A 13,254-nucleotide genomic window follows, 5' to 3' on the forward strand; every position below is an offset into this window, starting at 1 on the left:
CAAAGACAGAGACACACAAAGAGACAAAGACAGATATAAAAAAGACAGATGAGAGAGACAGAGAGAGAGAGACAGACAGACAGACAGACAGACAGAGAGATAGATAGACAGACAGCAAGAGAGACAGAGACAGAGAGAGAGAGTCAGAGAGAGAGAGAAAGAGAGATTGTGAGAGGCAGAAAGACAGAGAGAGAGACAGAGTGGGAAGAAGGAAAGAAGAGAGTAATCTTTTAAAACAAAAACCCCAAATCATACATCCATATAAACTAGTGACAAATTGTTTGTTTTCCTCTGAATTTCTACTCTCACATTTCTTCTTCTGGACATGGATAGCATTCCTAGTCCGTTGGAATTGTCCTGGATCATTGCATTGCTTTTAGTAGCAAAGTCAATCACATTCGATGGTCCTACAGTGTTTCAGTTTTTGTAAATCTATCATGTATCAATGTAAGCAAGAGTTGATATTCTACTACTTTGTAAAGTGCAATAACTAGGGCATAAAGGTAGATTTTTTCGTGGCATATAAAAAATAGGAAAAATGCTTTTGTTTGTTTTTTATTTTTTCTTTTGAGGTGACTTCTCAGTATGTTTTCCCATATGATGAAAGTCTAACACTGGAAATTAAAATTTTGGAGCCTCCTCCCCACCACTTCAACGAGTATGTTTAATGTTTTCTGACTGATATCTGAAGAAATTTTGTCTTTCAGCATTCATCATATATGACCTTGTGAGTTTTCTTTTTAATTAATCTGAAATAAGATGAAACAGTAATTTTATAAGCATCAGTTTTTCTCCATTAGTAAATTACTAAAATTAAAAAAAAATAAGTCACATAAGTAATGCCTCACATTAAAACAACAAAATTACACACTTTAAGTCTTCTTACAACTTACAATTGTCCATCCAAAATATAATAGGTGGTGGTAATCCAAGTGGAGGTCTGCAAGGAAGTACAAGAGACTGCCCTTTCAGAATTGTGATTTGTTCCAGTTTTTCTTTGGTCCACAGAGGAGATCCTATTTAAAAAAATCAATTCCTAAGTAAACTCTTCAATGGGAAATCTTTTAAGTAAAAGGAAAATGTTTCCTAGTCTTCCCTATTCATCTCAACCAAATAATAAAAAATTTTCTTTATGGAAAGAAGATGGGCTGAATTTTAAAGAAAATATTTTTATTTGAATTTAATTCTAAGTAATTTATTAAGAATGCAAATAGTACTTGTTAAGAACTCTATCAGAAAATCTTGGGAAAGATTTGACACTAACAGAAAAACCACACAAAACATCAAAGCTTGTGCCAAATGCTATTTTACATAAGGTAAGGAATGAGAAAGCACATGATATTTTTAAAAATTATACATATTGATTTTATTTACATATTTCCAAATACATCATATGTTGAATCAAATTTTTCTTGATCTCAGGAAACTTGTGTGTACAGATAATTACTTAGGAACATAGAAATTAATTAGTTGTAAAAAATACATTTTTTTCCTACTGCCTTGAACCCATTTACTACCATTAGAAAAATTGTTTTTTCCCTTGTTTTTGAAAAGGACCAACAATATACAGAGTGATATCTTAACTTATTCATCAATTGGATTTAATTGACAAAACCCTGCATGTTAGCAAAAGGTTTAGATCAGTGGTTCTCAACCTTTCTAATGCCGTGACCCCGCAATACAGTTCCTCATGTTGCGGTGACCCCAAAGCAAAAAATTATTTTGGTGGCTACTTCAAAACTGTAATTTTTCTACAGTTATGATTCAGAATGTAAATACCTGATATGCATTATGTATTCCCATTGCTACAAATTGAGAGGTTGAGAACCGCTGGTTTAGATAATGAACATGTTACAGAAAACTGGAAAAGAGAGATTTTCTTGCAATTCAAAGATAGAACATGAAAAGAATAATATTTAAATGTCTTTATTTTTGGAGATTGTATTGATGATTAAAAAGTCCAAAGTTTCACAAGAGTAGAGACCAACAAAAGGAAGCCCACCAAAATCCAGAAATATCATTTTTAATTAACAAAACTTTACTTACTGGATGGACGAATTACAATATTATTAGAAATAGCTGCTCCACGTTCATTTCTTGCAGTACATTGATAGACACCTTCATATGTCTCTGCCTTCCCTTCAATTGTAATGCTGATTACGAGGGTTCCTGAGTTGGGCAGCATTTTTACTAGTGGATCTTTGTCTATGTCAAAATGAGTTCCATTGCGTGTCCAGGAGAAGCTACCATCAGATACAAGACAAGAGGTTGGCATGTGCTAAAGAGTTAGAGGTCGTATTTTTTAAAATACATGTTTATATATACATATATGTGTATATATATATGTATGGCAAATGTGTACTTACACATACCCTAATGGAATATTTGGACACGTTTTTGGTTTTGTACATATATATGATTATAGCCGTTGCATAGATTTGGGAGAATAATTTGAACACATATTAATTGAGGACAAAATAGTATCATATAAAAAACTACAACTTCAGGAAAATATTCATGCATGAAGTGCTTGATTTCTGAATGATGACCTAGAAATAAAGTATTGGTTATCCATTTTCAGGTCCATGTGTTTTTTATAACTAACCACCAATAGAACTCAGCAGAGAAATCAAGCACGAAAATTGTCTGTCATTTTTCAAAAGAAAACATGGGAAGCTGGTCTGTCAGTCTTAGTACTCCCAGAGCTTCATTAGCATTTTTATTATAGATGCCATTGTTCAGAGGGTTGGTAACCTGTCTGTAAAAATTTGCTCTGGGCTGAAATGTGACATTGAAAGCGTCAGCTGGAACTATATCTTTTAATTGGTGAAGGCAGCTTTAAGTTATGGAAATACAGCAAATCTCATACAAAGGGGTTGACTAATATTTCATTTCTTGCAAGTGAGAGCTGTGATTCTTCAAATATATGCTCCAAGATACTGGTTTCTGGCTAATTTAGTCAATTCTACAGGGAGCTATCCAAAAAATCAAATGAGATTCTGATGATGTGTACATACAGTGATTTATTTCATTACCAAATTCATTGCCTTTGCATTCATAGACCTCATGTAATTCAATACCTTATTTAGACACATCTTTTCAGCATAGGCAATGGCAGGGCTGACACGAGTATGTTCTTCCAAGTTGTACTATTTTTTTTAAACTTAGCACTTTTTCCTCTTTAATACAGATGGTATTAAAATAAAAGTAGATTTTATTAAGTAAAATATAAAATGTAAAAATATATAAAAGTAGAATAAAAGGTATTAAAAATAAAAGCTAGGGCTAGGTGGTGCAATGGATGGAGCACCAGGCTTGGAATCAGGAGGTCCTAAGTTCTGGTGTCAGGCACTTCTTAGCTGTGTAGTAACCTTGGGCAAGTTATTTCACCCTGATTGCCTTGCCTTTGCAGCTCTTCTTTCTTAGAAATGACATTAAGACAGAAAGTAAAAAAAAAAGTTAAAGAAGGGAATCTATTCAAGGCAGGTACAGTAGAACTTGCACATGGTGTGATTCCAAGCAAAACGATATATAACAGAGTTCATAGTGTTAAGAAAAGTAGAAAATGCTACATAAAGGGAATTATTAAGTCCAAACACAAGTTTGCTGGTCAGTCATTCAGTCAGCTTCCTAGCTGTCCCTGGAATAGATTTCCATCTCATCTCTAGCTTTTGGAATCTCTTGTTTCCTTCGAGACTCAGCCCCAGCTCCTTTCCTCTTCTCTCCAGCTGCTACCACCCTAAAGGTCTCACTCTTGGTCACCTGTGTGTTGGTTGTGTAGATGTTCCGAATATCTCTATGAATGCACAAGTCTCCTCCATTAGAATGGAAGCTCTTCTGTCTGACCACAGTCTGCATCCCTAGCATGTAGGAGTAATATGTCCTCCATCAATGCCTGTTGATTGATTAATTCCCAATGTGGAGGTGACACTGGATAGATAAAGGCCATGCAAGTAGAACACAAACTCTGACAAGTCTCACCATTTTGGAAGGGTCTAGTGATGGAATGCAAGTCTTTCACCTGTGGCCCACTGTAAATAAGAGAGATTCCTCACCAGGTTGGTCACAGGGTGATAGACTTTTTTGACCAGAGAAAGTCTTAAAGACCATCTATTAAGGAAAAGGGAAAGGAGCTTTGCATTGGTAGAGGGGAGGTTTTCCTTTTGCCTCATGATGGATTTCAATATCCTACATTATTGAAATTTCACACTTTTGTTGTTCCTTCTACTAGATTATTCCATGAGTGCAGAGATCATGTATTACTTATCTCTGTATTTCCTCTAGCACTTAGAATGTAGTCTATGCTAAATAAATACCTGATAAACTGAATGATTTCCAGTAGCTAGTCTATCATGATGAAGATGAGGTTTGCAGGGAAAAGTATAGACATTAATTATTTGGAGTATTATTTACTTCTCACTTAAAATTTATGTATAGATTTATAGAATCTCATAATTAGATCCTAAGAGATTATTTATTCTAATCCAAAACTGAATAGGGCTCCCTTCCATAATATCCAAATATTCTTAATCCACCCACCACATAAAGACCTTAAATAATGGGGAGCCTATTAACTCTAGAAGAAGCTAACTTGATTTGGGGCAGCTCAAATTGTTGTGATTTTTTTTCTTTTCTCCTGACTTGTATCAAGCCATAATCTAGCATTCTTATTCAAAATACCTTTAATATTTATTTAAATTAATTTGTTTACTGGTTACATTAAAATTAAAATTCCCTTTTTTCCCCTCCTCATCCACACTAGAGAAGGTTGATAAAGAAATGTATATATAAACTATGTCTTTATGTTTCTGTTTATCAATTAAAATATTTTGAGTGATTCCTATATTATGTTCTATAGATAGAAACTTAAACATGGGACTGTGCATGAGTTCAGAGAACTATTTAGGACAATTTGAAACCAATTCTAGTATTATTCACTTTGAAAGAAGAAACAATAGAAGAAACAAAAGAATGAACCTAGAGAGAATTATAGCATTTGAAAATGTTAGTCCACTACCTTTGAAAGGCTAAATTAGCCAGACAGACTAATGTAATCTTGACCAAAGAAAAGCTGGACAGTCAGGTATAGGGACATCAACATATGAAAAGTTCATTCATGATTTGCTTTAAACTAAAAATATTTTCAATATTTGTTCTTATGCTTAGAAATGTCCATGTTTTCCCTTACGTTTTATAAAACATGTTTTAAAGCATACCAACCTGGGAGGTGGCTTCCCTTTTGCCTCACATTGGATTTCAATATTCTCTCGGGGGTCAATAATGTAATCTTTTGGAGACTGACGAGTGATGGTTGGAGGTTGTACCACTTCATTGTTTAAAAGAATAAACAAATATAGAGAAATGAACAATTGTTTCAATATTTGAATCAGTCATTTTCTCTAGCAAAATCATTAAATTTCACAAAATTTATCTAAATATTCTTAGTATTTCTTATGAAAACAACACAGATCTCAGTAGACACTAAATAAATGTTACCTGGAATGATGAAGTTAATACATAACTCATTGTCAGATTCTTGACATGCACATGTTAATTTCCATGCAAGATGTTGAGGAAAATATTGATTAGCAAAAATTTTGTCAGTCACAAAACAAAATCAGTTTATTTTCTGATGCAACAATGAAAATTTCCTCTGACTTAGGATAAAAATATCTCATCTTAAGTCAAGCTGAGGTAAGCTTTCACTATATCTTATTTATAGAAAAGATAAATTTACTAATGAGTTAGCATCATTTAATAAATGAAAGGAATGTATTTAAAATACTGAAATGGAACTATGTGCATGGAATTTGTGTAATGATTTTTGTGGTAGAGATAGGAGGTAGGTAAATAATGAATAAAGATAAGGACAATCAAATTCAGGATAAAAGAATGACATTAGGGATGTTCTTAATTTTATTCTTCAATATTCCCATTACAATATTCAAAGTGAGATAACAACAGCTACTTAACATTGTTAGCTTTTTTTTTTCTGTTTGGCTGACAAGAAAAAAAACTGTTCTTCACATATGATAGTATGATATGAAGAAACCTTGTTTCTATAGCCGTCATTCTACTGAAACTTCATTCTAGGTTAACAAATGGCTTCTATTTTGGAAAAACTATAGCATTTTAGAGCCAGAAAGAAACATAAAGCTCATTTAGTTGAAGCCATTCTTATAGATGATGAATCTAAGACTCAGAGATGCTAAATGACTTGCTCAACCTAGAACCCATGTCTCTTCTTTCCTATTGTTGTTCAGTCATTCAGTCACGTTCAACTCTATGTGAATCCACGGAGTTTTCTTGGCAAAGTTGCTGGAGTGGCTTGCCATTTCCTTCTCTAGTTTTTTACCCATTTTACAGATGAGGAACTAAGGCAAAAAGGGGTAAGGGACTTGACCAGATCACCAGTTAATAAATGTCTAAAGTCAGATTTGAGATCAGATCTTTTGACTCTAATCACAGTACTCTATTCACTGCATCACTGACCTACTCCACTAGCCTATTCATCCTCAAAATATAATATTTTCTCAATTCTTATCTTGATTTATCTGTTAGACTTTTCAATCTTCTTAAAAGAATGGCTTGCATGACACTAAAGTTTCTGGAATTTCTTATTTTTTCTAATCTCAGAATTAGTGAGATGAATTTGTCTCCAATATAATAAAAAACAAATAGTTTAGAAAATGGAATGGATTTGCTGTATGAATTATGGACTTTGGTTAATGGAAACTATACATATACATCTCCAGAAAGCACTTTTATATCTCCATATTAAAGAGGAATCTTTACTGCAATAGGCAGTGAGTAGCATATTCCATTTAGAAGATTTGGGTTAGATTCTCTCTTTTCCCCCCTAATGCCCGGGAATTTTCGCATGAAGTTGCATCAGATGTAAATAAAATCCACATGAGTAAACAGCATCATTTTAGTAAAAGAAAAAATAAGTGTCTGACATTTTTCCTGGTCAAATGTTCAAGATACTAAAGCTTTTTTGTATTCAATGAATGCAATAGTTAGCCACAGCAAACACACATGCTCCACAAATAACCAGTTATGAAATTTGGATTTTATAACTCGTAACTTCAGCAATACAAAGTTATTGATTTTGCTTTCACACAGTCCATCAGAAAAAAAGAAACTTACAATTTTCAAGTTCTTTTTCCCCCATCAGTATCAGCAGGTGAGTGAGCAAAAAAGGATTAAAGAAAATCAGTTGTTAGTAAAAAGGAAAGTTAGAATCTTAGAGATGAAAGGAGCAAACTCCAGTCTTAAGTTTGTTCCCCAAACCATATACCAGAGGGTGATCCAGTGCTATTCCAAGTGGAAGGAACTTGAATTAATTGAATGCATTTTACTACTGCCATAGCTATCTATAGAACCACGTGAAAGAACAAAAGAAATGCTTGAGGCAAGATTGACTCTTCTGGAGACTCAAGAAGCTAATTCCATTCTATACATGTTGCACTGGACAAGTAATTACTTTCAATTTGAAAAAGAGCTGAAAACTACAATTAATCTGAATTGTCACATACTGTGCTGTCTGTCTCTGATCCTATTATCACAGACACCACTATGCACATGGTGTCATCATCAGTGCTAACACCAAACAATGTGACAAATACCACTGAGCATCCCTTTGGCTACAATCTAATACTAGATCAAACAGGCAAGAACCAGCAATGCATTTTATTTGGATTTTTCTCTCTATAATTGCTACAAAATCTCCATAATCATTATGTTCATCTTATTTCTTTCCAGAACATAAGAAAATGTGGTAAACTCTGCTGTAAAGTAAAATATTGGCCAAAGGTTTAAACTCAGGGAGATAGAAAGGGTTTGATCCTCAAATATTCAGGGGCAGATTTTTACTCTCACTTCCTTTCTGTCCCCCTACTCTTACTTCCTGTTTGACTATTTCTCCCTTTACCAGTGATTACTTTATAGAATAGATCAGGAATTGGTGGAAAGTGGATAAAAGGCTATTAGGCTGGTAAGGAATTGTAGCAATGCAAAATTCTAGTGGGTCTGTCCCCCTACTCTCACTTCCTGTTTGACTATTTCTCCCTTTACCAGTGATTACTTTATAGAATAGATCAGGAATTGGTGGAAAGTGGATAAAAGGCTATTAGGCTGGTAAGGAATTGTAGCAATGCAAAATTCTAGTGGGTCTCTATTGCTGTCTGTTAGCGGGACTTGTGAAGGTTGGGATAGAAGGGTTTATCTGTGGGTTTCTTTCATAGCAATTATGCTTCTCCATTAGCAGAGATAATTGGGTTAGCTGCAGGTGACGATTTCCCTCAAATTGTAAGCAGTAAGATTAAGAGGAAGACTTTGGCACTAGAAAGAACAAAAGCATTTTTTTTCAAGCATATTTCTCTCCCCCTCCATGTTTCAGCATCTGTTTAACTAGGAACCACATTTTGCCACCCTGGAAGATTTTCAGCCATAGTTCATTTTTAAAAAAATGAAATTAAGATTGATACACTAATGGAAATTGAAAATAAGGAGGGAAATAGTGGGCTTGAATTTTGACTTGGATTCCAGTGCCAGAGAAAAGGGAGTGAGGTACAAAACAAACTGCCTCCTAGAAGCCCACCCATTGATATTCTTACTGTTAGTAGCAGCCTCTGTGACAGAAAGTGATTATAACAATTGAAAAGCCTCAGGAAAACGTTATCTTTCCTTCACCTTGAAAACACTGTCAAATAGATGTTCCATTCAGAAAGTTAATAGATTTAAGAAGGTCATGCAGATTAAGGATAAGGCATAAATCAATATACTGGAGTTACAATTGTCTAGCTTCTGAATAGTTAGTTTTCCATTTCAAGAAAGGAGCCCAGTTATAACCTAGAATCTTTTATAGAAGTGACACAAACCAGAGAAAATGCACCTAGGGCCAGATTAGCATTAGTGGGAATAACGAATCCGATGAAGTGATTGCACTATTCAAAATATAATTATATGTAAGGCAATTGGTTCCAACCCAGAAGAAATAGGCAATGGAAATTCAAATTATTGGACCACTTCACAGGATTCATTATTCGCACTAATCAGGACTGGATATATAGCCTATAATTCCCCATTTGGGAGAAAGCAGATATAATGTAGTCACTACCATTACTCTTCCTTTTCAGGATCCTCACAAATTACTTATTTGATTTTCAATTTCCAACTTTCTCTTTAATTAAATTCTTCATCAAGGATGACTAATTCATAAAACTAGATAAATAATGCATTTCCTCGTTGTAGAATCACACTAAAACTCTTGTATTTTCAGATTCCCAAGACTTAGCCCTCTTTTTAATCACAGAGGAGTGATGAGCTGGCCAAAGACCATGTTATACCCTTTCCATGGCACTGCCAGCTCAAGAAGAGATAAGGGGCAGGATAAGTTGATGGAATTCTAACCAGCCACCAAAGAGCTAGAAGTGGGAGACATGATGATGATACCACTCACTCTTCCTAGGCAAAGGGCACCTCTTCTTGACACCCCTCCTCCATAGGAAAGTCATGCAAAACTAGAAGTTAGAGACTTAAGTTGCCCATTTCTACAATGTGCTTCCCTTACTAAAAGAATAAGAACTTTAAGAATGCCCTGGTCCAAGTGGTATTAATTGACTCAGTACATTTTTTAAATACAGAAAGCAAAGAAAATAGGGATGGTTGGATGAAAATTTATTATTTGAAATTATAATATTTTTTCATCACCTGTCATTCTAATGTTAATAAATGCCATGTACTTAAGGTAACAACAAAATTCCTTTTGCTTTTGCTTTTCTACATGACACAGATCTTTGCACCATACAATTCAGAGGAATGGCTAATGCTGGGGATGTTCTGATCGCTCAGCCTAAAAGCTTAAAACATTAATACTTACGATCAAGAGGGACTTCCAGGGCACTCATCACCTGGCACAGGAAGAGAATCAAAGGAGTTTGGAGTACAGATAAGCTCTTCTTTTGGGGCATGATTTTGAGCCGCATTAGCTTAATTCCTGCTGAGATGGGCAAACTGAATTTCCTTTCCTTGTGGCCACAATGGATCCGTGGACAATATTTAAATGAATGTCATGCAGGGGCCTGGAAGAAAAGGATAAAAGACTAATGGTAATAATCTATTAAAAATGATGGAAACCAGTAGAGGAATTTCAAAGCTTAGAATAACATTCTTAAAGTATACACAAAGTCTGAGCAGTCAACTTTTGTGTATTTAGCTTTAAATGAAAGTCCTTTCAAACAATCATCCAAGTTCTTGTAATTTATTGTATCTGCCTGTGCAACACAAAATCTCTAATCTTTATCACCATGATTATTTTATTTAAAGTGCTTGTGTTGCAAGAACCTTAGGATGTCACTGTGTGGTTTCTAAAGCTCTAGGTCTTGAGAAGAGCAACAATGGAGCTTATGAAATATAGAGGGGAGAGAGAACAAGATTGTCTCCAGATTCCAGGCACACTCGCTGGCTGTTCTCCATGCCTGGCTTACTCTCCTTCCTCCTTTCCATCTCCTTCCTCTCCTAGTTTTATTTGAGACCCACTGAAGCTCCCATCAGCTACAAAACCCCTTTTCTGAACTCTTTTATTACTGGTGCTTTTGCTCCATTGATTATTTCCAATTTATCCTGTATATAGCCTGTCTGTGCAGTTGTTTTCATGTTGTCTCCTCCATTAGATAGTCTTGAAAGAAGGGATTTTTTTTGTCTTTCTTTGTAGCTCCAGTGTTTGACACAAGCAAGGTACTTAATAAATGCTTACTGACTAACAGAAGACTCTAAAGATTCTCTCAAAATATAAACCTTTGATTCAGCCTACAAAACACTTATTTACCATCCTAGTTTAAGCCCTTAATACCTCTTGCCCGAGTCACTGCAAAAGACCTTTGTTTCTGCTCTGAACACATATCAATGTGGTATCATATAATATTATTGCATCCTTCTGTCTAAGATACTAGACTAGATACTTTTCCATTTCCTTGCTCAAAAACCTTCAGTAGGAATAAATTAGAAAATGCTTAGACTAGATTTCAAGAATTCCCCTTTCATGAACTGACTGCTTACCTCTTTCTCTCTCTCTCCATCCCCATCTATAATAATAGATAGTACTTATAAAGTACTTTATGATTTGCAAAGTGCTTTCATAAAAATTATCTCATTTGATCCTCACTATTTAACCATAAGAGGTAGGTACTATTATTATCCCTATTTTTCTGATGAAGAAAATGAGGTGAGAGAGGTTAAGTGACTTGCCTACAGCTCTCATAGAATTAAGGTCTGAGGACAGGTTGGGATGTAATTAAGTCTCCCTGATTCTGAGTTCAGTATTCTATCCACCTCGACACCTAGTTAGTTTCTTGTGTCCTAACTACTCGAGTCTCTTCATTTACCTGAACAAACCTGGAATGTTCTTACCTCTAAACTGTTGAATTTGTTTTCCTTAAAATAAAAATATATAGCACCAAAATGATCCCATAATAGGATCTTCACATTCTGCCATGCTACAAAGATTGGTTAGCATCACATTGGAGTTTGTAAGTATCCATTCAATTGTAAGTTCCTTTGACGGTAGGGAAGATCTTTTGACCCTTTTTGTATCCCTAACAATTAGCACAGGGCCTGGACATAGCAGACAATAAATGTTGCTTGATTAGTTTAATAGCATTTTCAACTGATAAAATGTCAGACTGACTAGATTTTGCTGAGTCAAGAACACTTTCATTAAAAGGCCAGTTTCATTGCAGAACCACAAAAGTCATAGTCATTATAAATGCCAGGTATAAAGCATCTGGAGCTTTACAAAGCATTTTTTTCCCACAACCTCCTTGGGAGGTAAATTATTTAAGGAATATCTCCATTGTAAGGAATGTAAGCCTTTAAATGGATCCCCCCCCCCCCACACACACACAAGGTAGAGTTACAAATGGCTCTCACACAGAGAATTCATGAAAAAAATAAACAGGTATAGATCGACTGAGCTTTTAACTCTGGTGCGACAGTTCAGGGCAAGAGAGCTTATCCTTTAACTCACTAGGTAGATACTTGTGCTTCAAACCCTTCTAGGTTGTTACTGATCAAATCATTGTCATGGAATTATAAATACAGAACTAGAAGAACTCTTGATTATAAACATCTCATTTTTATGAATTGGAGTATATCCAAAGTTATACGGCTAGTTAATGTTTGAACAAGGGTGCAAAACTCTGACTTTTGACTGCTGGTCCAGTATTATAGTATCAATTAGAATAGTTTTTTTTTCTATTCTAATGAAAAATAGTACAGAAACAACCCATTGGATGATGAAGAAAAACTTGCATTGGTAGAATATAGCCTCAAGAAAAGGGACAGTAAAATTTTTTTTTCTTAAAGAAAAGGGATAGTTTTGTTTTTTCCTATCCAATGTCTAGCAGAGTTAGGCTCTTAGAGGCTTTTATAAGGTTTTGAGCTAGAAGGGACCCCAAAGGTCATCTAGTAGAGTGATTTCAAACTCAAATAAAAATGAAGACCACTAAACCATATATTTATAAAGGTCCCTGTGGGCTTCATATTGGCTTAAAAACCCCACAAATTAACATTATCTGTGTGTTATATTTTTGCTTATTTTAAAAATATTTCCCAATGAGCCACACTCAGGCTATATATGTGGGACCCATGTCTGACTCTGGTTCAAACTTCTTACTTTACAGATGAGTGTTAAAGAACTTGCTAAAGACCTAGTTAGTGTCTGGTTGAATGGAGAAGGGAGAGATCAGTGAGCGGTTAAGAGTGTGCAGGATGTCCTGAGGGGTCATTAGACTAAAGAGCTAGAAAGGACCTTAGTGATGATCTAATTCAATTTGCTCATTTTATGGATGAGAAAACTGAGGTCCAGTGAAGCCAAATGATTTAAACCTGTGATAACTGTCTCCAAATCTAGTGCTTTTCTCCCTCTACCTGGCTTCTTCTTTCAAGGTCCCTTCCTGAAGAACAAGGAGGATTTGGCTATATAACATGTTTATATTTATATACATGTAAATAATACATAAACCAGCTTTTACATTCTTAGTGAATATATTTGATGGATCATTAGCCAGATATCAGTTGAAATATACTGAATGTGAGGATAAGCACATATTACATATACAATTGAAAAACACCATCACCTGTATTTGTATTTTAGCACACCTAAATTCCTTCAAGTCCCAAATAAAATCCCACCTTTGAGAGAAAATGGTCCTGATTCTCCTTCATTCTAGGGCACTCTCTCTACTGATTGTC

At 34.9% G+C, this 13,254-nt stretch overlaps 1 protein-coding gene across 23 annotated transcripts in view; it reads right to left on the reverse strand.

The window, feature by feature from the left end:
- The window catches only part of NRCAM (neuronal cell adhesion molecule), a 322,830-nt gene that overhangs the window by 75,841 nt on the left and 233,735 nt on the right, over positions 1–13,254 (reverse strand). For all 23 annotated transcript variants that reach the window (XR_008912242.1, XM_001362955.5, XM_056799540.1 and 20 more), the window contains 4 exons: positions 9,884–10,085; positions 5,221–5,326; positions 2,047–2,243; positions 894–1,016 (listed from right to left, as the gene is read on the reverse strand). Coding sequence is in view for 22 of the 23 variants with exons in the window: in XM_001362955.5 (XP_001362992.2) it covers positions 894–1,016; positions 2,047–2,243; positions 5,221–5,326; positions 9,884–9,989 (532 nt within the window). In the remaining variant the exon portion in view is untranslated. The remainder of the gene's footprint in view (positions 1–893; positions 1,017–2,046; positions 2,244–5,220; positions 5,327–9,883; positions 10,086–13,254) is intronic.

The sequence above is a fragment of the Monodelphis domestica genome, chromosome 5 (assembly GCF_027887165.1).
Source record: "Monodelphis domestica isolate mMonDom1 chromosome 5, mMonDom1.pri, whole genome shotgun sequence".
In the NCBI taxonomy this organism is placed as follows: Eukaryota; Metazoa; Chordata; class Mammalia; order Didelphimorphia; family Didelphidae; genus Monodelphis; species Monodelphis domestica.